Genomic DNA, 27465 nt, shown 5'->3' with positions numbered 1-27465 from the left:
TTACCTTTTTCCTTGGTGCATTAGGTCAAATGCCTCATTGATTTTGTCAAAAGGCAGGGTATGGGTCACCAGTGCATCCAGGTTGAATTTCTTATTCTTGTAATCAGTAACCAGCTTTGGGATTGAATCTCTACCTCTGCAACCTGTAATTTGGCCAAAAGTTCAAATAAAGATGTGGTGGTTAACATGAAGAAGTAGATTAATCATTGTTGAATGAATGAAATTATTTGGTCAGATTGGCTTCCTCCAAATAGATTAAACCCCATATTTAATTTTTCTATACTTTTATTTACCTTAAATTGTTCTTCATAGGAAAAATTCAAGATTAATTTTATTTCTGCATAAGAAATTATCTCTGTTTGGTCCGAATTTGACTTTTGTTTCTGTTTGTTTATTTTAATGCAAACTGAACTTCTATTTGCAAGTTGTAGTAATCCTACTATACAAACTGTTTACTTTCAAGTAATTAATAGAATAGCTTTTATGTAGTCTGTAGATGTATTCTAGTCACTCAATATTTAAACAGGTTATGTTTCTTTCCTTTTAATAATTTTCACTGTAACAATTTGAGTACTAATATGGAGAAAATTAGCAGAAAAAAACGATAACACTGACCACCAAATAATGTTCCATTGATAGTACGGCCCATTAGTATCTCTATTGGAGAAATAGTCAATCCTGTGTCACCAATGGCTACTCCAATGAGAGTACACGATCCCCAACCTACCGTTGTGCAGTCCAGGGCTGCTTTCTGGAAGGTTAAACAAAAAAGACCAGCTGAGTAAGTAGAAAGGTAGACCATGTCATCAGTGGGTTTCAGGGAAAATTTATACACTCTGCATATGAAATAAAGGGAGTCAAGCTCATGAGGTCATAGTGTTGTAGATTGACAATTGAGGCTTTGCTTCAGATAGAACATTCAATAAAATGTTGAGCTTCATCAAAGAAGATATTAGAAAGAGAATATATTATTTCATCTTTTTAAATATTATAATTACTGGTATGCTGAATCTAGAATGTATATCATTGTACATAAAAAATACACACACATGAAGTTAGGAAAGATCAATAGAAGGTATTATAAACTCAAATCAACAAGTTTTTGACTATTTACTAGGTATGTATTATAAAAAGGTTGCAATTTCAGGGGCATAGAATCACGAGAAGAGGGTGATTATTCACTAGAGCCTGGGATGAGGCATATACTGCAAACTTAGTGGATCTCAATGTAGGATAAATGAAAAGAAAAGCCATTTAAAATAGAGGGGAAAATAGTTAAAATGACACTGGCTACTGCTCATGAAACATTTCATCTGCCTCCCTACATTTTTTAAAGCTCTTTGCAGTTAGGTGGACTTGTGTGACCAGTTCTGGCCAATGGGCTTTGGGTAGAAGTGAAGTGTCATTTCTTGGCCTAAACAGAAAAGCCAGTGTGCAACCTACCAGCTGTCCCTTCTCCGCTGTAACAACCAAGAGGACCTCATGTTGAGACTGTGAAGCCACAAATTTGAACTTCTTTTACGGGTGACTCACAACATGGAAAACAGTGACGGTGGGGGTGGGGGGAGTTGCATTGATCTTTGCGTGGGAGAAAAAGAGAATACTGTTATTTTAGCCTACTGCAAGTTTGGGATGAAGATAAAATTCCCAAGGATTAAAAATGTAAATAAGTTTAAGAAAGCTATAAACTGTGGATGGCCATTCCACTTAGAAGCCCAATGGTAAATAGATAAACAGCTAAAATGTTTTGAGACAAGTATTATCCTATATAATAAAAGCCTAATATGCTAAGTGTCTGGTTGTCTGGTTGGCCATTCAACCAATCAAAGCGTAATATGCTAATGACATGCTAAGGCTGCTCATGCACTTGCTATGATGTGCCCTGACCACCAGGGCGCAGACAGTCGACCAGCCAACCAGTTGCTGTGATGTGCACTGACCACCAGGGGGCAGAGTCTCCAGCTGGTAGGTTAGCTTGCTGCTGGGGTCCAGCCCATCAGGACTGAGCGAGAAGGGCCAGACACGCCCTGGAGCCCTCCCAAGGTCCCTCTCTGATTGGCCAACCTCTTGCTTCCCTCCCCAGCCCCAATCTTGCACTGGTGGGGTCCCTTGGCCTGGCCTGTGCCCTCTCGCAATCTGGGCTGAGGGTCCCTTTGCCCCCCACCTCGAGTGCACAAATTTCATGCACCGGGCCTCTAGTAGAAGAGAAATGTAAACTTTGTGCTATATCCCTTGCCATAGTCAGGGGGCAACTTGATTTTGACCTGTTGGGGCAGTTTTTACTTTTTCAGAAGTTCCAATAGGAAGTACAGTTCTTTTTCATCCCTGATCATTATATGAAAGAAGGAATTGGAAGTACAGTAAATTCTCTACATCTTCTCTCTCTCTCCATCTGTGTCTTACTAGTAACAGAAGATACAATGACCTAGAACTTTAAGAATATGTTTTGAAATTTTTATTTGTTGATATGCTTATTTATTGTTTCGAGAATTTGTAATATTTCTTAATAGAAACTTCTGCTTTTTGCAATTTTTATATGGCAGAATTATTTTTGTTTATATATACAATATAGATTCATGTTGAGGGGAAAAGAGCACAAGGTACTACTGGTCATCTTGAGGTAGCTGCTTACATTGATTTCTGTTTTTTATTGTTTTATTTTTATGTTTTTCCTATTGCTATTTCTACATTTCTGAAGTTTGCTCCAAGCAAGAATTTAACCTCCATAATGATGACTTAGTTCAATGAGTATTATGTGCAAGTTCAGGGTTTTATTTAGTATCCTATATAATAAAAGAGTAACATGCAAATTAACCATCACTCCGCTACACACACAAGCCACGCCCACGAGCCACGCCCACAAGCCAATCAGGAGTGAATATGCAAATAAACCCAACCAAGATTGCTACGGCCACAGAGAGCAGGAGGGAGGCTTGGGTTTCCCTGGCAATGGAGGAAGCCAAGCTTTTGGCCTGCCCTTGCCGGCCTAGGCCTCCACTCAAGGCTACAAAGTTTCAATGATAGAAGATACATAAAACCAAATAGAAATGGTGGCAGCCACGGAGCTGGAAAGAGCAGGAGGCTAGAGTTGCCCCCGGTGATGGAGGAAGCCAAGCTTTCTGTACACCCTGGCCAGCCCAGGCCTCCGCTTAAGGCTACAAAGTTTCAATTATAGAAGATACATAAATCCCCCCCAAAAAATGGCTGCCGCCACGGAGCAAGCAGAAGGCTTGGCTCCGCTCCAGGCTATAAAGTTTCAATTGTAGAAGATAAATAAATCCCAGATACCAGGGCCTCCGCTTGGGTCACCAGGGGGCGTGGCCGGCCTGCAAACCACCACAGGCCCCTCGCCCAGGCTGCCTCACGCCCCAAGGGAACCCCCACCCTGATCCGGGACACCCTTCAGGGCAAACCAGCTGGCCCCCACCCATGCACCAGGCCTCTATCCTATCTAATAAAAGAGTAATATGCAGATTGACCATCACTGCCAACACACAAGATGGCTGCCCCTATGTGGACACAAGATGGCCAGCAAGGGAGGGCAGTTGGGAGGGACCAGGCCTACAAGGGAGGGCAGTTGTGGGCAATCAGGCAAGCAGGGGAGGGCAGTTAGGGGTGACCAAGCTGGCAGAGGAGGGAAGTTGGGGGCAACCAGGCCTGCAGGGAAAGGCAGTTGGGAGAGACCCAGGCCTGTAGGAGAGACCAGTTGGGGGGGACCAGGCCTGCAGGGGAGGGCAGTTGGGGGGGGGGACCCGGGCCTGCAGGGGAGAGCAGTTGGGGGGGACCAGGCCTGCAGGGGAGGGCAGTTAGGGGTGACCAGGCCTGCAGGGGAGGGCAGTTAGGGGTGACCAGGCTAGCAGTGGAGGGCCATTAGGGGTGACCAGGCCTGCAGGGGAGGGCAGTTAGGGGCACACAGGCTGGCAGGGGAGCAGTTAGGTATCAATCAGGCTGGCATGGGAGTGGTTAGGGGGTGATTAGGCTGGCAGGCAGAAGTGGTTAGGGGCAATCAGGAAGGCAGGCAGGCGAGCAGTTGGGAGCCAGCTGTCCTGGATTGTGAGAAGGATGTCCAACTGCCCGTTTAGGCCCGATTCCACTGGGATTGGGCTTAAACGGGCAGTCGGACATCCCTCAAGGGGTCCCAGATTGGAGAGGGTGCAGGCTAGGCTGAGGGACACCCCCTCCCCCATGCACGAATTTCGTACACTGGGCCTCTAGTCCTCTAATAACTTCTGATCAGAATTATTTTGAATTCTCAATATCTTATATAATTGTCAATTATTTTAACTTTCTAATTGTTCTGTTTGGTTCTTTAGGCTGCTTTAGAGCATCAGAAGTCATTGAAATCAGTTTCATAGCCATTAGTGGAATCTCTGTTACAACCTAGAAATTTAACTTTCCCTACTTATGGAAACTTTTGGTGAAAGGATAGGTAGCTAGCTCATTTTTTTGTGATTAAAAAAATGATGTCTTTTAAAATTTGGGTTCTTTTTATTTTATTTTATTTTATTTTATTTTATTTTATTTTATTTTTTTAATAAATCTTTATTGTTCAGATTATTACAGGTGTTCCTCTTTTTTTTCCCCCCTAGCTCCCCTCCACCTGATTCCCCACCCCACCCCATGCCCTTACCCCCCGCCACTGTCCTCATCCATAGGTGTAAGCTTTTTGTCCAATCTCTTCCCGCACCCCTCACACCCCCACCCCACTGAGAATTGTCAGTCTACTCCCTTTCTATGTCCCTGATTCTATTATATTCACCAGTCCATTCTGTTCTTCAGATTTTTTATTCACTTGATTTTTAGATTCACTTGTTGGTAGGTATGTATTTGATGTCACTTAGTTGTTCATAATTTTTATTTTTACCTTTTTCTTCTTCTTCCTCTTCTTAAAGAACACCCTTCAGCATTTCATGTAATCCTGGTTTGGTGGTGATGAACTCCTTTAGCTTTTTCTTGTCTGTGAAGCTCTTTATCTGACCTTCAACTCTGAATGATAGCTTTGCTGGGTAGAGTAATCTTGGTTGTAGGTTCTTGCTGTTCATCACTTTGAATATTTCTTGCCACTCCCTTCTGGCCTGCATAGTTTCTGCCGAGAAATCAGCTCACAGTCGTATGGGTGCTCCCTTGTAGGTAACTAACTGTTTTTCTCTTGCTGCTTTCAAGATTCTCTCTTTGTCTTTTGCCCTTGGCATTTTAATTATGATGTGTCTTGGTGTGGTCCTCTTTGGATTCCTCTTGTATGGGGTTCTGTGTGCTTCCTGGACTTGTAAGTCTATTTTTTTCACCAGGTAGGGAAAGTTTTCTGTCATTATTTCTTCTAATAGGTTTTTAATATTTTGCTCTCTCTCTTCTTCTGGCACCCCAAAAATTCGGATGTTGGTATGCTTAAAGTTGTCCCAGAGGCTCCTTACACTGTCTTCATATTTTTGGATTTTTTCTTTTTGTTTTTCTGGTTGGGTGTTTTTTGTTTCCTCATATTTCAGATCTTTGGTTTGATTCTTGGGGTACGTTGATCTCCAGTTGAGTTTCTGTATATTCTTTATTTCAGACAGTGTATGCTTAATTTCTGACTGGTCCTTTTCCATTTTTTTGGCATTCTCATTAAGGTCCTTGAAGGTCTCACTAAGCTCCTCGGAGGTCTCATCAAGTTTCTCGGCGGTTTTTAGAAGATTCTTGAGTAACCTTATAAATGTGGTTCTGAACTCTATGTCGTCCAGTAGTTTGCTTTCTTCCATTTCTCTCATTCGTGACATGTTTCTTGGTCTCTGCATTTTGCTGCTTCCTTGTGTTGATGGAGTGGCTTTGTGTGGTAGGTGACCTATAGGGGCCAGTAGCTCAGCCTCCCCAATCACTGGAGGTGGACGCTCTTGGTACACCCCTTTGTGGGCTGAGTGCAAAGTCTTGGTGTAGTTAAGCCTTGATTGCTGTTGGTACACTGGGAGGAATTGACCTCCAGGCCAATTGGCTGTGAGGACCCGCTGTGTCTATAATGGAAGAACTGCTGCGCTGGAGACACGCTTATTGTGCAGGACTTGTTTCAGTGGGGCTTTGGTGCTCACTGAGTCTGCCTCTTGAATGTGTCACTTATGGATGTGAGGAGTTGAAATCTGGTGTCTCACACTGACCACTAGGTACACTGGCTTCTGGATCTCCAATGGGGTGCAGGTCAGCTACTGTCTGAGGCCACTCAGCAGGAGCAACAGCGAGAACTACAGTTTTCTCCTCTTTGCTTGGGGTTTGGAGGTTTTGGAGCTGTCTGACCAGGGCTGCAAGTTTGCTAGGTTAAGCTGCAATAGGGCAGGCCATTCATATGCTAAAGCCACTGCTTGGCGCTTGGGTGGGTTTGTAGGTTGTGCGGGGTGGGGTCTCAGGGCGTCACTAGGCTAGGGCGTGGCAAACAGTAATGGCTGCCAGAAGTCGGCTCTGTGTCTCCCACCGTGTCCCTGCGTCCCGTGCCCCAGCACAGTAAACAATTATTCCTGTGCGCAGCCCTGCAAGCAAGCCACCCTCACTTTCCGACCCCACGGCAGACAGTTCAGCTTCTCCCCGTAGGAGTTTGGGTCCCCCGCATCTCCCCAGAAACTGGAGTTCAGAGTAATCGGGAGCTTATCTCCCTTCGGGTTGAAAACAGCAGCGCTCCTGATTCGCCCGTCTCCGTACCTCAGCTTTTCTGCGCTTGTGCACCCCTCAATGCTATTTGCTCTTTCTTTCTAATTGTAGAACTTCCACTCAGCCAGCTTTCCCGTGGTTCTGGGTGATAGACGTTCTGTCTTTTAGTTGTAGTTTTGAAATTGTTGTGCGAGGCAGCAGTTTAGGTGTTTACCTACGCCGCCATCTTGGATCCTCCCAAAATTTGGGTTCTTTAGTGTAATTCTATTCCATAATTTAAAATACATTTTTTGGTATAATAAATCAGTTAATAAAAGAACCTGCCAAGTTTCAGGTCAGTGTTTCTCAGCTTGAGAAACTTGTAAAAAATATTGGTACCTGGGCCTCCAGCTGGTACTAACAAACAACAACGCCCAGGCATTTATAAAGTAGCGAGTGTTGAGAATATCTATACTCTGGAAATAAGGTAAACAGGCTGAGTTTCAATGTTTGTAAAAAATTTGAGCTTTGGAAAGAGTAGGAATGGATGTGGCACATTGCAAGCTGCAAGTGCCAAGGACAATTAAAAAGCAGGGCCTGACACAGCAGAGCAGTGCAAGACAAGGAGCTGTTAATGCATGAATTTCCAGGAAGAGCTAACATTTACCTAACAGATCCTCTTTCAAACAGTTCTGTTAGTACAATGAAACTATTCTGGGAGGGTGGCCTGCTCCTCTCAGCAGCTCTTGCTGGTTTCCCCTCTTCTGGGGAACTCACCAGTCAGGTGAGAACCAGGGAGAAGAACCTGCAAAGCCAGCTCCTGGTGGAGGCATAGACTTTTATTATGATACCTTCCCTAGAGGAGGGTGTTAGGAGCTAGGCTGAGTGAAGGTGTAACAAGATCCTGGGCACTCTGGCAAGCCAACTTGTCCATCTGTTGCCACAGTGTGCAGGTGGCTCTGCTCACTCTAAGGAGAATAGGATAGACAGAGGTAGCTCCTCAGGCCCTGCAAATCAGGGAGCCCGACCTGAGAGGAGAGGAAACCTGAATGATACAAAATTGTAGTGTTTGTGAAGAAAATATATACTTTTAATTTGGCAGCATGTGTGCATTTAATATATTAAAAATGTAAATATGTACTTTGGACCTAATTTTGCAGCCGATTTTTGAGGGCTGGCAGACAGAACTAGAGTGTGTGTAGGTTGCTGGCCTCTTTCTGCTCTGCTTTTGATGGGAGTGGGTACCTCAGGCTGTTAGGGTGACACCAGCCACATTCTCTTACTCCTCCTTTAAGTCTGCCTTTCCTGTTCTCATTGTTTTGTTCACTTATTGCAGGCACAATTCCTTAAAAATTTTCACTTCTAAGTTTTCTCTGAATTTCATGTGGAAGAATAAACAAATAATAATATATTAATATTAAGTAGTAATCTGTAATACTTATTAATAGATTAAATATCAATTATAACACACTACATAATATCCAATATATTATTAATAAACATTGTTTATGATCCTATCTAATAAAAGAGTAATATGCAAATTAACCATCACTCCATGACAAAATGGCAGTGCCCATAGCCACAAGATGGCAGTGCCCAGTCCTCTCAGCCCCACCGGAGTACCCCAGTCTCAGGGAGGGCTGCCGCTGAGAACCGGCAGAGTAAGCAGCCTAGCGGAATGCTGCCCAGAGGCCCTCCTGACCCTTTATAAAAAACAAAAACAAATTCACTCCCTATGGAGTGGCCCCCCCACACATAAACCTGCAGTCTGGGGTCTCAGCCTGGGATGGTCACGCACCCCCACGGCACGATCCCCTCCCAGCAACGTCAGTCTGAGCTGGGGTCTCAGCCTGGGAGGGGCGCGCAACCCCACGGTGTGATCCCCTCCCAGTGGTGGCAGCCTGGGCTGGGGTCTCAGCCTGGGAGGGGTGTGCACCCCCATGGCGTGATCCCCTCCCAGCAGTGGCATCCTGGGGTCTCAACCATTCAGTCACAATAGCCAGGCAGGTATAGAGGAATCTTAAATGTTTCTTTTTTAAAAAAATATATCTTATTGATTTTTTACAGAGAGGAAGGGAGAGGAATAGAGAGTTAGAAACATTGATGAGAGAGAAACATCGATCAGCTGCCTCCTGCACACCCTCTGCTGGGTATGTGCCCCCAACCAAGGTACATGACCTTGTCCAGAATCGAATCTGGGACCCTTGAGTCTGCAGGCCGATGCTCCATCCACTGAGCCAAACCAGTTAGGGCTGTCCAATATGTTAAAGAAAAAACCCTATCTAATAAAGACGGAATATGCAGGGGAGGGCATTTAGGGGTGACTGGGTTGTCAGGGGAGGGCAGTTAGGGGCAATCAGGCTGGCAGGGGAGCAGTTAGGCATCTATCAGGCAGGCAGGGGAGTGGTTAGGGGGTGATCAGGCTGGCAGACAGAAGTGGTTAGGGGCAATCAGGCAGGCAGGCGAGCAGTTGGGAGCCAGCAGTCCTGGATTGTGAAAGGGATGTCTGACTGCCTGTTTAGGTCCTATCCCACAGGGATTGGGCCTAAACAGGCAGTTGGACATCCCTCAAGGGGTCCCATATTGGAGAGGGTGTAGGTTGGGCTGAGGGACAATCCCCGCCCCCCAGTGCATGAATTTTGTGTACTAGGCCTCTAGTATAAACATAATCCTATCTAATAAAAGAGTAATATGCAAATTGACCATCACTCCAACACACAAGATGGCTGCCCCATGTGGTCAAAGATGGCTGCCTCCATGTGGACACAAGATGGCCACCACAAGATGGCTAGCAGGGGAGGGCAGTTGTGGGCGATCAGGCCAGCAGGGGAGGGCAGTTGGGGGTGATCAAGCCTTCAGGAGAGGGTAGTTAGGGGTGACCAGGCTGGCAGAGGAAGGAAGTTGGGGGCGACCAGGCCTGCAGGGAAGGGCAGTTAGGGGGGACCCAGGCCTGCAGGGGAGGGCAGTTAGGGGCAATCAGGAAGGCAGGGGAGTGGTTAGGGGGTGATCAGGCTGGCAGGCAGAAGCGATTAGGGGCAATCAGGAAGGCAGGCAGGCGAGCAATTGGGAGCCAGCAATCCTGGATTGTGAGAGGGATGTCTGACTGCCCATTTAGGCCCGATCCTAAATGGGCAGTCGGGCATCCCTTGAGGTGTCCCAGATTGGAGAGGGTGCAGGCTGGGCTGAGGGACACACCCCACCCCCCGTGCACAAATTTTGTGCACAGGGCCTCTAGTTTATATATATACAAATATGTCAATATTGACTATGAAGTGAATATATATATATATATATATATATATATATATATATATACTGTCAATGTTTATTAATGTTAATAAATATTACTTATTATGTACTATTATAAAAAACATACATACCATGGCTTCAGATCCACCTGCACAGTCAAGTGCAAAATCCACACCCCCACCGGTCATTTCAATGATGACCTCCTGGACGGGTTTTTGTAGGTCTCTAGGATTGAGGCAGTCAGTGGCTCCAAGCGCTTTGGCCTTTGCAAACTTCTCACTGTTGATATCAACAGCTATGATTCTGGAAGCTCCTGCTACTTTACAACCGATTAAAGCAGAAAGGCCGACACCTCCCAGGCCAAAGATGGCACAAGTAGAACCTGGGGTAACCTGCAGGTAGGAAAATCATAAGTTAAAGCAGCTGGTCCCCCTTTTTTAAAGGTACAGAGTGAGGTGAGGGTAGGAACATATGAAGGACTGCCTGTCATAAGACTAAGGGATTTAGCCACTTGGGGAAATTCACCAATGTAAAAATGAATGAATCACTGACTAAACTTGGAGAATCATTTGAGGGCCATTAGGATCATCAGTTTATAAGGAACAAGCCGAAGTGGAAATCATTTCCTTGTTTTCATTTCCCCTTTAGTGGTATCAGAACAAAATCTGAAAGCTCACACACTGTAAAGGGCTTATTGTTTGCCCTTTTAAATAGATCACAAGTAAATTGTTGTCTATATTTCTAATAGTCCTTATTTGGTTGTGTTAATGTTATAGTTTTTAAAAAAGTATATTTTTATTGAGAGGAAGAGAGAGATGGAAACATCAATGATGAGAGAGAATCATTGATTGGCTGCCTCCTGCATGCCCCACACTGGGGTTTGAGCCCACACCCTGGCCAGTGCCCTGACCAGGAATCAAACCATAACCTTCTAGTTTGTAGGTTGAGGCTCAACCACTGAGCCATGCCGGTTTGGCATAATGTTATAGTTTTGATGACCACTAATATTTCTCTAAATGTGAAATAACTCAGTGATCTCAATTATCAATTTATTGAATTTGAATAGATCCAAATTTCCTTGCATGGCATTGGAGGATTTTTATTATCTGACCCCTATTTCCTTTCCTTTTTATCTCCATGATATTCTCAGTACTGCAGTCTCAATAAACTGTCTCACTTTCTTTTCCTCATGTCTTAGTTCTTCCTGTTCCTTCAGCCTGCTGTACTTTTCACCTTATTTTTTATAATGAAAGTATAACCTATGTTTTTGGCCTGACTAAAGTAACACTCTCCCCACAAATCTTTTCTTTGTAATTCAATTAGAAAGTAGTACCAACTGGAATATGTTATTCTGTAGGGTGAGGTATTGGCAAAAACAACACTGCATAGAAGGATGCTTACTATTTCTATTTTCTCATGATGATGGGAAACTTTTAAAATTAAAGCATAAACAAAAGGGAAAGAATAAAATCTGCCTAAGAGATGTATTGGGAACAAAGTTACTAAGAGAATGGACATCTCTCACTTTATGTATGATATTGGGACTGTATATAATAGCTTTTGCTATTCAGGGGAAATAAAAATATATTTGTAATATTCAGAATATTGTTTTATTTACAGTCTGTACTATTTACAATAATATTGTGGCATATGTTTAGTTTATTTCCAAGTATATTCCTCCAGAGACTGTGTTAAAAAGCTCACCTCTAAGTCTCACGGAGAGTAGAAAAGCATTTTCCCCATTGCACAATGTTGTACTCAGTAGTTGGATTTTCAGGCCAGCTCACAACAGTGTATAAATTGAATACACTGCACTGATTGTGTTATATAAGCAGACCCCTGAGAGTAAAAGTGCTTTTGATTGCAGTACTGGGGTGGTCACTATAAAATACCCTCTCCCCATTTGATTTTCTATCTACAGGCAACACTGTTACAGGCATTTTCATACTTCCAAAGATATCCATGAAATGTAATTAATTCGGCTGTAAATGATACAAGCACATTAAAATGAATCAGAGGTTCTGGTGATGCTGTCGGAGGTCCCTAAGAATTATTCAGAGTTTTTGCATCACTTTTCTTTTCAGAAGTAAATTTTAAGCTTTAGTAGGAGTCTTGCCTTTTATCTAGAATTAGTGTCCCGGTGCATGGATTCGTGCACATTGAAAGGAAATTAATTAGAAGAATTATTTTAATATTGCTATTCCCCCTTTCTCTTAATAGAAGTGTCAACTAAATTCACGATTGACAAGGACAGATCACGCCAGCGAGAGCTTTACTGGTATATGTATTGAGCATGTGCGAGTCAACTTAGTCTTTTATATATATAGATAAACTTGCTTAATTAGACCTGCTTTCTGATTTAGCTAAACTTTTTTTCAGCCCAGTGAAGCACCCCACCTTCTTTTTCAGGTAATTGTCAGCAACACAGCAGTAACTACCAACACAAAGCAGATTATTATTGTAGATCACGCACAAAGAAAAAAGGGCAAAATATTTAACTGCAGCAGTGTTTGACTATATTCTGTACAGCGAGAAAACCTGAAGTCATTTTCATGTTCCACCATTTCTTACTTCTTTTCAGTCGGGTCAAGTTTCTAAAATTTTCTGAATCTCTGTTTTCTGGCTAATGAAAAGAAAATAGGATTCTACTGGATTTCCTATCTACCTATCCCAGGAATCAAATGAGATGAGGCATGGGAAAATGCTTCACAGACATTTGGTTAAAGTATAAAATGTTTCCACTTGGCTGTAAAGCAAGTCGGGTTCCTGGGCTGAAGAAATCCCAAGGAGGCTAGTCGCTAGGGAGAGGAAGTCGGGCGCTGCTACATGATGTCGTTACCCGGTGCCCACAGCGACCATTTCGGCACTGAGCTGGGCTGGGCTGTGGGCTGCATTTTGTGCCATGGGGTCTTGGCAGCATTGGCTGCGATTTGGTGGGGTGTGGCTCTGGTGTTGTGGCAGTGCCTGTGTCTCACTTGGGGGAAGTCGAGTATTGGTTTGTTGGTGCCAGGTCTGTGGTGCCGTTTATTTTTAAATGGCCAGTGCACATCATGGCAGCTCCCGCATTGAGCGTCTGCCCCCTGGTGGTCAGTGCGTATTATAACTACTGGTTGGAAGGAAGGGTGGACACTTAGCCTTTTATATATATATAGACTAGAGGCCCGGTGCATGAAATTTGTGCACTCGGGGGGGGGGTTCCCCTCAGCCTGACCTGTGCCTTCTTGCAGTCCGGGAGCCCTTGGGGGTTGTCCGACTGACATCTTAGGCCCGCTTCCCATGGGGAGCAGGCCTAAGCTGTCAGTCAGACATCCTTAGAGCTGCTGCAGAGGCAGGAGAGGCTCCCGCCACCGCCACTGTGCTTGCCAGCCGTGAGCCTGGCTTCTGGATGAGTGGTGCTCCTCCTGTGGGAGTGCACTGACCACCAGAGGGCAGCTCCTGTGTTGAGCATCTGCCCCCTAGTGGTCAGTGTGCATCATAGCGACCAGTCATTCCGCTGTTTGGTCGATTTGCATATTAGCCTTTTATTATATAGGATTACTAATACTCCCCTTTCCTTTACTTGGACCTATCAGATTTATTTTTCTTCTTTGAGCATATCCTGAGGTCGTTTAGTTGTTCCTCAACAGTGGGAATAACATGGGAATTTAGATAAGCTTTGACTAGATTTAAAAGTAAACTGTAGCTGAATCTCTAGTGTTAATATTCCTAAAAAAAGATTATAGTAGTAGAAGGCGAGCATCTGCATGGAGTCCAGAAAAGGGGGTGTGTTTAACTTCAAGAGCAATAATTCTTCCTTGAGAGGCCAGTGCCATCTATAGGAGAATGTGCTTTGACTGCCAAGGTCACATAAGCTGTTAACATTACCCAACTAACACCCTTCTCCCAGGAGCCTTCGTATTGTGGCTTGTCTTCCCATACAACTTTTAATTTTTATTTATGAGTGAATAAGTGAATGAATGAATGAACAAATGATATTTTAGAGGGAGGTAATATACTGATGGCCAAGATTAGCATCCCTGTGTGCTTGGCCAATATAATTCTCAATGAAAAGTCAGACCTTGATATTCTGGTTACTAAATCAGCTTCTTATTTTCATTAGGATGACTTTGCTTCCTTGAAACCCAACAACTCTAGGCAATCTGATAAAAAGAAATTTTTGTTGCAAAACTGAGGGTGGAACTTGACCAAGATGTTTTAAGGGTTGTGCATATGAACCTAGTTTTGTTCATTCATTCACTGAAAGATTGTCATATCCCTACTATGTGACAGGGTTAGGCTCCAGAAACACCACAATGAACAAGAGAGAGTTCTTGCCTTCAAGGAGCAAATAGTTTCATAGGAAGGAGAAGTAATGGGAAATTCCTCCATAGTGTGATAAGGTGGACAGGAATAAACATGGATACTTTGTGGAAAACTGCAAGGGGCACCTAATTTATGCCCAAAGGACTGGAGTAGTTTTCCAACAGGAAGTGGCAAATACAAAAAGCCAGCCAGAAGAGGTGGGGAAGCTCTTCAGGCAATGTTGATGGGAGCAAGGTGTGCAAAGCCCAGAGGCCATAGTGACGGGAGGCAAGGCTGGGCAGAGAAAAGTAGGCAGAACCATTGCAGCGTACTTAAGGAAAAGAGGAATAATGGAAGGGGAATGAAATAGTCATATGTGCTGTTTAGAAAGACCAATTTTAGTTGCAATTTGGAGTCAAGGGATAAAGACTGATGTTAAGGAGATTTAAATAAGGAGATTGTCTGAGTTAAACAGCTTTGAAAAAGCTTATAAATTCTAACATGGGACTCAGGGACATATCTTTCCACCATTAGGGCTGCCATCTGAGAACCTGCACTGGAGCCACAAAAGGATAGGGTGAGAAGCAGAGATGAATTACTACAGTTTAGGGAGGAATCTGTTCCCTCAGGGAGAAAGTAGGCGTGGCCACGTGGGCGTGGGTGGGGTCTCTGCAGTTTCTGTTGTCTCTTGACTGGGTCTGCTGTCCCAGGATGAGGATTCATATTTAGGGGACATATTTAAGCAGGCTGTATTTAAATTAGGGATGACCTATAATATAACATACTAGTATAGGGAAAGAAATTGACATGAATTGGGTGCCAACTATATGCCAGGTACTGGGCCAGATGTCTTACATATGCAATATGATTTAGTTTTTCCACAGTAATTTGTAATATATATTATTATACAGAAGTAGAAGTAAAGAGATTAAATAACTTGGCCTAAAACCACAGAGATGATAAATAGCAGAGCCAGGGTTTGAAGATAATTCTAGCTGCTTTATCACGCTGCCTCCTAATAACTTCTGTTTTTAGAACCTGGTGATTAACCATTTTACCTTGGCAGTGTTGATTGCAGCTCCATAGCCAGTTGAAAATCCACATCCAAGCAGACAGACTCTCTCTAAATTTGCATCATCATCTATTTTGGCAAGATTAGTATCTGATACGACAGTGTACTGAGAGAAGGTACTGGTCCCTAAGAAATGGTAAACTGGTTTTCCTTTGCAGGTAAACCTGCTGGTTTTGTCTTCCATTACTTCTTGCTGAATAATAGGATCTTTGAATTGACTAGAGAATTTTAAAAAAGATACAAAAAAGAGAAAGCAAATGGATCACTGATTACTTTCCTAAAAAAAAAAGTTAGGCATTATGTATTAGTTATGACAATTTTAGATATGAAAAAATTGAGACAATCACTTGGAATTTTTTGCATATATATACACATACACACACACACACACACACACACACATATACACGTATATACACATATTATATATATTACCCCCCAAAATGTATACATAATTTAACAATTGATAACTCACTTAATTTTCACTCCTTTTCAGGTTTAACTAATTTGAAATAATGGGTGAAGCCAGACTGAGCTTTGAACAAAGGAAATTTATTCTAAAGTGTCACTAGACTTTTTTAATGGGGATAAATAAAAGATAAAGTTTATGGTACAAAACTAGCAACAGTAAATGAATTGAGAGTATACAAATACCGACAAAATGATTCTTGATGTTTGTGATTCTTGATGATTGCTTTGCATCAGCAGTGTCTGGACCAGTATGGTCATCAGTTTGAAAACAGGCATTGACAAAAAAATTATTAATTTCTGTAGATTCTTTTAAATTTTGAAAATGAACTGTATGTTAATAAACACTGACTTTATAATCATTCCAAGTGTGTATACATTTTTGTCATTATATATAATATAAAAACATAATTTTAATATATTTATTGTATATAATATATGATGACATATAGTAAATATGTAATATCAATAATATATAAAATATAATATAAATAATATGTATGTTATAATACACTAGAGGCCTGTTGCACTAAGATTCATGCAATAGGCCTTCCTTCCCCTGGCTGCCGGCACCAGTTTTCCTCCAGCACCCGGGACCCAGGCCTTCGCTCCGGCTGCAGAGGAGAAGCCAAGCCTCTTTAGTCTTCAGTCTTCAGTCTTGAGTCTTTGCTCAGGCTGGAGCCTTCAGTTTTCGCTTTATGCCTGCATATGAAAATTAACCCGACATTTTTGTTGGGTTAATTTGCATACTCACTCCTGATTGGCTGGTGGGTGTCGTGGAGGTATGGTCAACTTGTGTATTTCTCTTTTATTAGTGTAGATAACATAATCCTATCTAATAAAAGGGTAATATGCAAATTAACCGTCACTACATCACAAAGGATGGTGGCGCCCATAGCCACAAGATGGCAGCGCCCAGTCCTCTCAGCCCCACTGGAGTCCCCCAGTCCTGGGGGGGCGGCCGCTGAGAGCAGACAGCATGAGCGGCCTGGAGGAATGCTTGCTTCATTGCCGTGGTGATGAGGCGAGTGTTCAGCGCCCGGCTGTGGAGGGGCCTCTGGGAGGCGGAGAGCCTCTGGGCAGCAGGCGTGTAACGGCCAGCCCCTGCAGAGAGCTACTGGCACATGGATTTGTGTGCAGGGCTACTAGTATGATATAATAGACATAATAGTCAGGGGTCATCTAAAGATCATAATCATAACAATAAACTTAAAATATTTATTTATTTTTAAATTGTTATTATTGAGAGTATTACAAATGTCCCCCCTTTTTTCCCTGTTGCCCCCCACCACTGGGTTCCCACCCTGCCTCCAGGCTTTTACCACGCCATTATATCTGTTCATGGATAATGCATATATGCATATAAGTTCTTTGATTAATTTCTTACCTCCCCTCAACCCCGTTCTCTCTGAGATTCGTCACTCTGTTCTATGGTTCCATGCCTCTGGTTCTATTTTATTCATCAGTTTATTGTGTTCATTAGATTCCACATGTAAGTGAGATCTTGTGATACTTGTTTTTCTCTATCTGGCTTATTTCACTTAGCATAATACTCTACAGGTCCCTGGATGCTGTCTCAAAGGGTAAGAGATACTATTTTTTTTTTTTTTTACAGTTGCATAGTATTTAATTGTGTAAATGTACCACAGCTTTTTTATCCACTCATCTACTGATGGGCACTTGGGCTGTTTCCAGATCTTAGCTACTATAAATAATGCTGCTATGAATATAGGGGTGCCTATATTCCTTCTGATTGGTGTTTTGGGATTCTTAGGATATATTCCTAGACATGGGATCCCTGGGTCAAGTGGCAGTTCCATTTTTAATTTTTTGAAGAAACTCCACAGTTTTCCATAGTGGCTATACCAGTCTGTATTCCTACCAGCAGTGTACTAGGGTTTCCTTTTCTCCACATCCTTGACAGTACTTATTTGTTGATTTGTTGATGTTAGCCATTTTGGCAGGCGTGAGGTTCTACCTCATTGTCGTTTTAATTTGCATCTCTCTAATGATTAGTGATGCTGAGCATTTTTTCAGATGTCTTTTGGCCATTTGTATGCCCTGTTTGGAAAAGTGTCTATTTGGATCCTCTGCCCATTTTTTAATTGGATTGTTTGTCTTCCTTTTGTTGAGTTATATGAGTACATTGTATATTTTGGGAATTAACCCCTTAGCCGATGTATCATTGGCAAATATATTCTCCCATACAGTGGGTTCCCTTTGCATTTTGAATCTAGTTTCTTTTGCTGTGCAGAAGCTTTTTAGTTTGATGTAGTCCCATTTGTTTATTTTTACCTTTGTTTCTCTGGCCCTAGGCAATGTATCGGTGAAAATTCTGCTCCGTGAGATGCCCGAGATTTTGTTGCCTATGTTTTCTTCTAGGATTTTTATGGTTTCATTACTTACATTTAAGTCTTTTATCCATTTTGAGTTTATTTTTGTGTATGGTGTAAGTTGGTGGTCTAGTTTCATTTTTTTTGCATGTACCTCTCCAGTTTTCCTAACACCATTTATTAAAGCGACTGTTTTTACTGCATTGTATGCTCTTGCTTCATTTGTCAAATATTAATTGAACATAATAGCTTGGGTCGATTTCTGGGTTTTCTGTTCTGTTCCATTGATCTATATGTCTATTCTTGTGCCAGAACCAGGTTGTTTTTATTACGGTGGCTTTGTAGTATAACTTGATAGCTGGTATTGTGATCCCTCCAATTTTGTTTTTCTTTCTCAAGATTGCTGTGGCTATTCAGGGTCTTTTTTGGTTCCATATAAATTTTTGGATTATTTTTTTCTAGGTCTGTGAAATATGCAAATGGTATTTTAATAAGGATTGCATTGAATTTATAGGTTGCTTTGGGTGCTATGGACATTTTAATGATGTCAGTTCTACCAATTGATGAACATGGTATGTACTTCCACTTATATATATCTTCCTCTATCTTCTTTCAACATCCTGTAGTTTTTTGAGTACAGATCTTTTACCTCCTTGGTTAAATTTATACCTAAGTATCTTAATTTTTTTGTTGCAACAGTAAATGGGATTTTTTTTTTTTTTAGTTTCTCTTCCTGAGAGTTCATTATTTGTATATAAAAATATAATTGATTTCTGGGTGTTAATTTTGTATCCTGCTACATTGCTGAATTCACTTAGTAAATCTAGTAATTTTATAGTGGAGACTTTAGGGTTGTCTATGTCATCTGCGAATAATGACAGTTTTACTTCTTCCTTTCTATTTGGATGCCTTTTATTTTTTCTTCTTGGATTTCCAGTACTGTGTTGAATAAGAATGTTCCTGTCTTGTTCCTGTTTTGGGAAAAATACTTTTAGTTCTTGCACATTGAGTATGATGTTGGCTGTAGGTTTGTTCTATATGGCCTCTGTTATGTTGAGGTATGATCCCTCTATTCCCCTTTGCTGAGAATTTTTATAAAAAGTGGATGTTGGATTTTGTTGACTGCTTTTTCTGCATCAATTGATATAATCATATAATTCTTTTTGTCTTTCAATTTGTTTATGTGATGCATCACATTTATTGATTTGTGAATATTTTACCAGCTTTGCATGTCTGGAAAAATCCCAATTGGTCATGGTGTATGATCTTTTTAATATATTGCTGGATCCTATTTGCTATTATTTTGTTGAGGATTTTAGCATCTATTTTCATCAGAGATATTGGTCTATAATTCTCTTTCTCTGTATCTGTTTTTAGAATTAGGATAATGCTGGCCTTGTAAAGAGAGCTTGAAAGTGTTCATTCCTCTGATAATTTGAGGAGGATAGGCATTAGTTCTTCCTTGAATATTTGGTAAAACTTCCCTGTGAGGCCATATGGGCCAGGGCTTTTGCTTGCTGGGAGTTTTTTGATTATTGCCATGAAATGAAAAAGGTTGAAAACCTTTGTGTTAATCTATTCTCTTATTGAAGGACATTTGTGCTCTTTTCAATTGTTTGCTGTAATAGACAATGTTGCAATGAACATTCTAGCACATGTCTCCCTGGGTGATTTTGCAACAGTTCCTTGTACACATCTGAGTAGAATTGTTGGGTAGAAATATGCACGTCTTCAACTTCATTTACGTTTTGCCAATGTACTGCCCAAAACATTGGTACCAACTTATAGTCTTACAAACAGTGTGTAGAGCTTACCTGAGCTTTGCACAGAAATTTGTGAGTGGACTTAGACAGAACTTGCATTTTTTACATTGAGGCATGTAGAGAGGAATCACTTTGCCACCTAGAAAGATAGGCCATATGTTGAATGCCTATAAACGTTACTTGTAAATGTTACCTATAAATAATTTCTACCAGATGAATCAGTGGAAAACATCATTCCTTATGGTATACATTTTATGTTAGCAGAGTATAGGTGGCAAAATATTTTGTTACTCTAGAACAATGGTTCTCACCCTTTCTAATGCTGCGACCCTTTAATACAGTTCCTCATGTTGTGGTGACCCCCAACCATAAAATTATTTTCGTTGCTACTTCATAACTGTAATTTTGCTACTGTTAATGAATCGTAATGTAAATATCTGTGTTTTCCGATGGTCTTAGGCTCTACAGCAGGTTGAGACCCGCTAGCAGGGTTGCGACCCACAGGTTGAGAACCGCTAGCAGGGTCGCCTAAGACCATCGGAAAACACAGATATTTACATTACGATTCATTAACAGTAGCAAAATCACAGTTATGAAGTAGCAATGAAAATAATTTTATGGTTGGGGGTCACCACAACATGAGGAACTGTATTAAAGGGTCACGGCATTAATAAGGGTGAGGACCACTGCTCTAAATGATTGCTGATTTTCCCAAGTATTACCTATATTCTCCCTCCCCACCGTCCCCTGCTGGGCACTCAAGCAACAAGTCTGTATTGATACCATCAGGTAAAGAGTCCTACCTGAGACTCTGCTGTCCTTGTAGCTCTCTACATTATAACTATTATTTACTATATTTCTAAACCCCCATGTAGAATAAGACATGCTCATATAACAGCAGAGGTGGACAGTGACAGACTAGATATGGAGAGTACACGTTAACCATCACCACCGTGTTTCACCATTTGTTTTAGTGTCAAGTTCCACATCTTCTACTTTTTATTCAATTTTGATTTAAAAATGGCTTCTATCCTCTGATAACCAAGGTCCAATAATAATTAGCATTTGTTCAACATTTAGTAGGTGCCAGACACCATTCTAACTGCTTACTTACTAGTATATTGTCTTATCTAATTCGCAGAACAACCCTTTGAGAAGGGTAGTTTTATTGTCCACTTTGGAAACAGAAATCTGAGTCACAGAAAAGTGACTTAACTGGCTAAGGTAACAGAGCCAGTAGGTGGCAGAGCTGGGACTACATTGATCAGACTCCTTCATGGATGCAAAACTTTCAGGAGCAGCTGGTTTTTATGATCTTGTTTGGAATGGAACGATACTAATACGTATACCTCAAGGTTTGGAGCATCCTAATTAAAGGAAGGAAGTCTGACAAGTGAGGATTACAGAGCTCTTATTCCAGTATTTGGTGGAATATCTGTTATGAAATATGCAGTAAATAATTTCAGTCATTGTCATGTTTCATGTCATTTTTATCTTTCAAACTTCCAGAAAGACTAACTTAGGCTAACATTGGCATATGTGTAATATTTCTCACTTAAGCTACCTATAGAATGAGCTACCTCATGCTTTAAATTCTTTATAATATTAAATTAGCTTTTTGCTTTATTTAGAGGAGGTTGTAAGTTGTCATTTGTGTGGCCATGGAAGCGTCAGTTTAATCTAACTTTGTAGCTTGGCGTCATAGCACAGTTTCTCAGTGCTCATGTAAACGAAGTGACCATATCCCCCGGATTTTACCAGACAATTCTGACTCAAGTATTCTGTCTCATTGTTAGACTGTGATAGATTGGGTTCTCACTTTTGCTTTGGAAAAGATGGTCCCTTATGTAAACAGAGATCAATATAGCATGCAAAGCCAGGAACCTATCAGGAATTATCCCTGAAATATCCTGACATTCCCACTTATTGGAATGAGAAAATAAAATACCTGGTTTGCAGTTGGTCACTCCTGGCCCAACACTTTCCACAATACCTGCCCCCTCATGGCCAAGGATCACTGGGAAAAAAGCCTCCGTAAATTTAGGATGGAGAATATGGGCATCACTATGGCACAAGGCAGTGGCGATTATCTACAAAGCAACCAGATACTTGAGTTGTTTCTGTAATTATATTATTGGAGTTGTTAAGTGGGTAATTTTAGGCTAATTTCACTGTCAGCCCGAGACTTTACAACACTCTTAGAGCTCAATAAATACATAATACTTAAAAAACCCCACCAAGTTAAGATATATTAGGATGTATTCTTTTCCTTTTATACCTTACTTTTTTGCCTTTTACTGTTATTATAAAATCATAAAAAGAGATAAAATTGGCAGTTACTGTCTCCAGGAGAGGATAAATCAAAGGCAATAGGAAAAATTTAAACAAAGTCTAATAGGCAGAGGAGTGGAGAGAACACAGGTTTCTAGGCCTTGTTCAAATTTTGTTGAAATGACATGAAATGAAATAGAGGAAGTTAAAATTTTATAGTTAAAAGTGAGAGATCAAGTAAAAGATTGTCTAAATTAATTACTGCTGTATCTCTATATTCTTCTTCAAGGTTCTGCTCATGAGGGTATCCCATTCATCCTCATGTCTAAGCCCTTCGGTTGTGGTTGGAGGGAAAACAGCCTGGGCAGCCAGCTCTGGGGAAATGGAGACATGACCCCAACTTGCCGATGACGATCTGTCCACTCAGCGTGGGCTCTTCTCCCTGCTCACCCACTGCCTTCCCTTCATCTGCACCCAAGACCCTGTGCTGCCTAAGGCAGCTCTTCAGGTTTTCCTCTCCCCTGTTTTATTTATTTTTTTCCTTGTTTTGAACCAAATTCTCTATCTCTCTTTTAATAATTGGCAAGAGGAAAACAAAAAGAAAACATAACTAAATGTAATCCAATGAGAATTTCTTAATCTGATTCTTAAGGTTAATGATTAATGTTAAGGTGCTCTAGTTAAATTTTAAGCCCTTTATCAATGACTGCTGATAAATAATTAATGATTTACCCCTCCTGGAGATAAGGCCTGTTTGTATCTGAACCTAAAGATACAATCACCCACACTGAGAATGGCAGTGCTTCCCAGTCCCATCACACAGGTTTGACCTGACAGAGCCAAGTCTGCACCAAGTTAGTGCCTCCTGCCCAGGGAGAGTCCCCACTCACCTGAATTCGAACTTCATGTGCCTGGGGGGGAGCCACCTCAACCTCTTCTATGCAAAGGGGCTTGTTTGCTTCCCAGGCGATGGCTGCTTTGCATTTAATAACCTGGGAGAGAGAGGGACATAGGAAGGGAGGGAAGAGAGAGAGAAGTTGTGGTGGGGGAGGGAGGGAGAAGGTAATAGAGAATATTATGGGGGGGGGGGATAAAAGCATGTTGATACTATAACTTGTGACTGGATGTTTTATATAATTATATTATTTTATAGAAAAGGGGATTATTGAAAATAAGAAATCATGATCTACATTATAGTCATTGTACTTTTATTTTTTTCTAAAAGACTAGTTTATTGATTATTTAGAGAGAGGAAGGGAGAGAATCATTGATCTGAGAGTGATCAACTGCCTTCCACAGGCCCCTCTTAAGGAATGGAACAGGCAACACTTTGGTGCAAGGGATAATGCCCAAGAACCTGAGCCACACTTGCCTGGGTGCCCTTTTAATTTTTTGAGAAAAACAGGTGCATTAAAGTTTACCTTATTATAATGCCTTGATCTTTTCCCCCTTCAGTAGCAGAGGGGATAAATCCATAGGGTTTGGCCAATAAGTATTTGTTGACAGAAGGATTTGTTATCAGCTCTGAATTACCTGAGTCCTTATTGCTAGAGCACAGATGTGATTTTACATGTTTGTTACTCATTGTGTGATCCTCCCTAGGATCAGAAGTTATTGACAACACCAGGGAACTTGTTAGAGCTATGAGCCCTGTCCCAAATTCCCTAAATCAAAATCTGCATTTGAACAAGATCCAGGTGGTTCATATGCACATAAAAGTTTGAGAAGTGAGGCTTAAATAATTAGTAAATTTATCAGTAGAATAAATAAAAATTAAATAAAAATTTGGTCACTGCAAAAATTTTGGGTAAAAATGTATAAAAGAAATTAAATAGTATTATATAAACTTATTTTATAAATTAAGCAAGATTCTATAATTAAAATTTTATTTAGCCTCTTAAAAGTATTTTAATTAATTTCAGAGAGGATAGGAGAGGAAGAGAGACATAGAAATATCAATGATGAGAGAGAATCATTGATTGTCTGCCTCTTGCACTCCTCCTACTGGGGATTGAGCATGCTACTGGGCATGTGACCTGACCAGGATTGGAACTGTGACCTTTTGGTTTATAGGTCAACACTCAACCAGTGAGCCACACCAGCTGGGCTTGCCTCTTAATATTGTATTTTTAGTTTTAAATATAAGTAATATTGAAAGAAAGTAGAAAGAAACAAACCTATAATTCTCCATTCTAATACTACTATTTTTTCTTTTGATGTGATTTTCCTAGTCTTTGACAACATGAATACATATTTTTGACAGTTATGTAATTTTGAATTATTTAAAAAAATATCACTAGTGTTATTTACAGGTACAATATATATTTATTATGGAAAGTTTCAAAATACAAACAAGAAGAAAAGAAATAAAATCCACCTGCAATTTTGTGAGGTAAATTCTTTGAATTATCCCCAAATGGGATCTTATTGTATGTGATATTTTTAATCTACTTTTTCTACTTATTAATATACTAAGAATATTTTCCATATTGTTCTCTAACACTACTTTTAACAAGTGCAAATTCTATTTTATGTTTAGGGTATAGTTACCCAAATCTCTCTCTTCTTTTGACAATTATAAATATTTAATTTGACACCCTGTTGTAAGCATTATGGCCAGTCTACAATAACTTTATGAGTAAATTTCTAGCATGAAGGGGTGCTTTGGGTCAACTTTAAATGGATGCATTCTAAGGTTAACTTAAATGGAAGTTTTTTAGCAAAAATATACAAATAAAGAAGAATTGAACAAAGAAACAGTACAAGTACATTTGCTTACTTTGCCCTTGGTGCCCATTTTTCTTTGGGAAACTCGCCTTGGAAGCTCGTCTCTGATTTAAGACGTTCTTCCACTTCTGTCCAGGATGCTCTCTCTGTATCCTGGATTGAACTGCCATTGAATAAATACCATCCCTGCACTTTTATTCTCCAATCACTTTCCTTTTTTGTTGCTATGCATCTCTGCCCATATTTCATCATGTCATTTGTGCTATCGTATTTCAGCTGCAAACAGCCTTTGCTCCCAGCCATTATTTGGAGGAGATTTTTGTTTACTTTTTTCCTTTTATTGCAAAATATAATTTGATAGGTAAAAGTTTATTACATATACAGATGCATCAACACAAAATTATAAAGGACATTTCCACTGCTCCAGAATCCTTCCTGTACCCACCCTTTTCCTCACCACCCTAATAATTTTTTCCTTGCATCTCTTTGTAATTTATGCTTCTCTGTAAGTATTGTTTAGCTTTACTTATTAAAAACTTTATATGGCTGAAACCGGTTTGACTCAGTGGATAGAGCTCCAGCCTGCGGACTGAAAGGTCCCAGGTTCGATTCTGGTCAAGGGCACGTACTTTGGTTGCGGGCACATCCCCAGTAGGAGGTGTGCAGGAGGCAGCTGATCCATGTTTCTCTCTCATCGATGTTTCTAACTCTCTATCCCTCTCCCTTCCTCTCTGTAAAATATCAATAAAAATATATTAAAAAAAAACAAAAAAACTTTATATGAATGAAATCTAAGTGTATGTATTCTTCCATGTCTTCTCTAAATTCCATGTTTTTGAGAAATCCCCCACATTGCTTGTAGCTGTTTATTTTCATTATCATTTATCTTCCTTTCCTTTTTCTTTCTTATGATGAATTAGTGGTTGCATAAAAAAGTTTCCTTAAGGAAAATTCAGGACTAATATGCAAACAGTACCCACTATTATGCCAACCTGATGGTTTTGGGTCTCTGGCTGTACTTAGTAGAGTAGTCTCTGAATGCCTGGAGGCAAGTACCTGGTGCCCCATCTGACCTTATGTGCCTGTGGCCACCGGTGCTGTGGGCCAGAGCGCCCCTGGAATCACACTTGCTTGGCTGTTGGTGGGAAATGGCGTGTCCCACAGAGGTTGTTAAATATTTTGAGTAGGTGTGGAAGTACCGTATCTTCAACTTTGATAGAGAAGGCCAAAGTGTTTTTACAATATGGCTTTGCTTACCAGCAAGGATGTATCAGAGTTTTACTGGGCCACAACCGTGCCTATGCTTGGAATTGCTGGACTTTATAATTTTTGATAACCTGTGGGCGTGGATTGACAAGTAATCATTTTTAATTTGTAGTTCTGTGATCATTAATGAGAATAAGCACCAGTGGTGTACTGGAGCCAGCTCATGTTGATTTTCGGTCTGCGTATTCTATTAACTACGAGAGATATTTAAAAATAATTACTACAAATTTGTTCATTTCTTATAGTTACTGAAGCTATTTTTTTCCATTGATTTTTAGAGAGAGTGGAAGGAGGAAGGTAGGGACATCAATGTGAGAGAGACACATCAATTGGTTGCCTCCTTAATTCATCCCCATCCGGGGATCAAACCTGCAACCTAGGTCCGTGCCCTTGACTGTGAATCAAACCCATGACCCTTTTGTGTGCTGGCTGAAGCTCTAACCATAGAGCCACACCAGCCAGGGCCTTTTCCTACTTTTTGCTTTACATACTTTGAGGCTTGATATTAGTATATGCAAATGTTCCTTGTTGTATGTATTTTTAAAAGTTTGACAATGTATTTTGCCATCTCTGTCAGCGTGTCTTCCTTTATACCATTTCTTTTTAATCCCATAGTATTCCACTATCTCTTCCAGACTTTAATATTTTATTGTAGAATAATTAAATTTTTCTAGTATACTGTTTGGAAGTATAATTTATACTCTTTGCTTCCACTTTCTCACTCCCACGTTTCACTTCTTAACTTACTTTTTTTTCATTTCTATCTTTTAATTAAAACTGTTTTCTTGCAAGTTGTTAGTGGTTTCATTTGTAACAAATGATATTTAAAAAATTTCTTTGTAACGTTTACTTTTTCTATCCTTTTTTATATTTTCACGAATTCTTTTCCTCTGTGGCCAGCAGCGACAGTAGATGGATATACAATGATGTGGGTAGTCACCCGAACTCGTGTAATATTATTGGCCATGTATCAACAGAAAGGAGAAAAAGTCTGCATTTGTGACTGGATCACAGACTTTTGCAATGCGCTACAACTTAAAGAGACATTCAAAGCAGCTTAAAGAAGTGGGCTTTAAAAAAAAAATGGCGGCGGAATAGACAGACGTGTTCCGAGCCTTGTCCCAGAGCAGAAAGAAAGAACTGCTGAGGGTCATACTAGGAGTGTTTGTTGGCAAGTTGGGGGACAGCTGACTCCAGAAGAAGGTGGGAGACTGCTAGACAGGGTTCCCCTGACCTGGCAGCCCCCACTGCGGCTGGGTCCCCTCCCGGAGCTGCGGGCTTGGACGCGGAGTCTCCGCCATCTGGAACCGGAAAGTGGAGCTTATCGGAAGCCTGAGAATCCACAACTGCGGCACCCACGGAACAGCTGCGAGCCCCAGAACAACGCTCCCCAATTGGCGCAAACACACGGGTTCAGAGGAGCTCTACACTCCACCACGGAAAGGTC

General features: G+C 41.0%; 1 protein-coding gene across 1 annotated transcript; it reads right to left on the bottom strand.

The window, feature by feature from the left end:
* Positions 1–23125, bottom strand: LOC308241764 (all-trans-retinol dehydrogenase [NAD(+)] ADH4-like; the record flags this gene model as incomplete). The annotated part of the gene is made up of 7 exons (XM_080655348.1): positions 1–143; positions 616–751; positions 9969–10229; positions 15177–15408; positions 19806–19893; positions 21703–21844; positions 22916–23125. 7 exons carry the CDS (start codon positions 23123–23125, stop codon positions 1–3), a joined length of 1212 nt encoding a protein of 403 aa, XP_080511474.1.
* Positions 23126–27465: the final 4340 nt, after the last annotated feature.

Source organism: Plecotus auritus (assembly GCF_963455305.1).
Source record: "Plecotus auritus genome assembly, chromosome: 1".
In the NCBI taxonomy this organism is placed as follows: domain Eukaryota; kingdom Metazoa; phylum Chordata; class Mammalia; order Chiroptera; family Vespertilionidae; genus Plecotus; species Plecotus auritus.
Note: the sequence above shows the minus strand (reverse complement) of the source record. Positions and strands in the feature narration are given on the sequence as shown.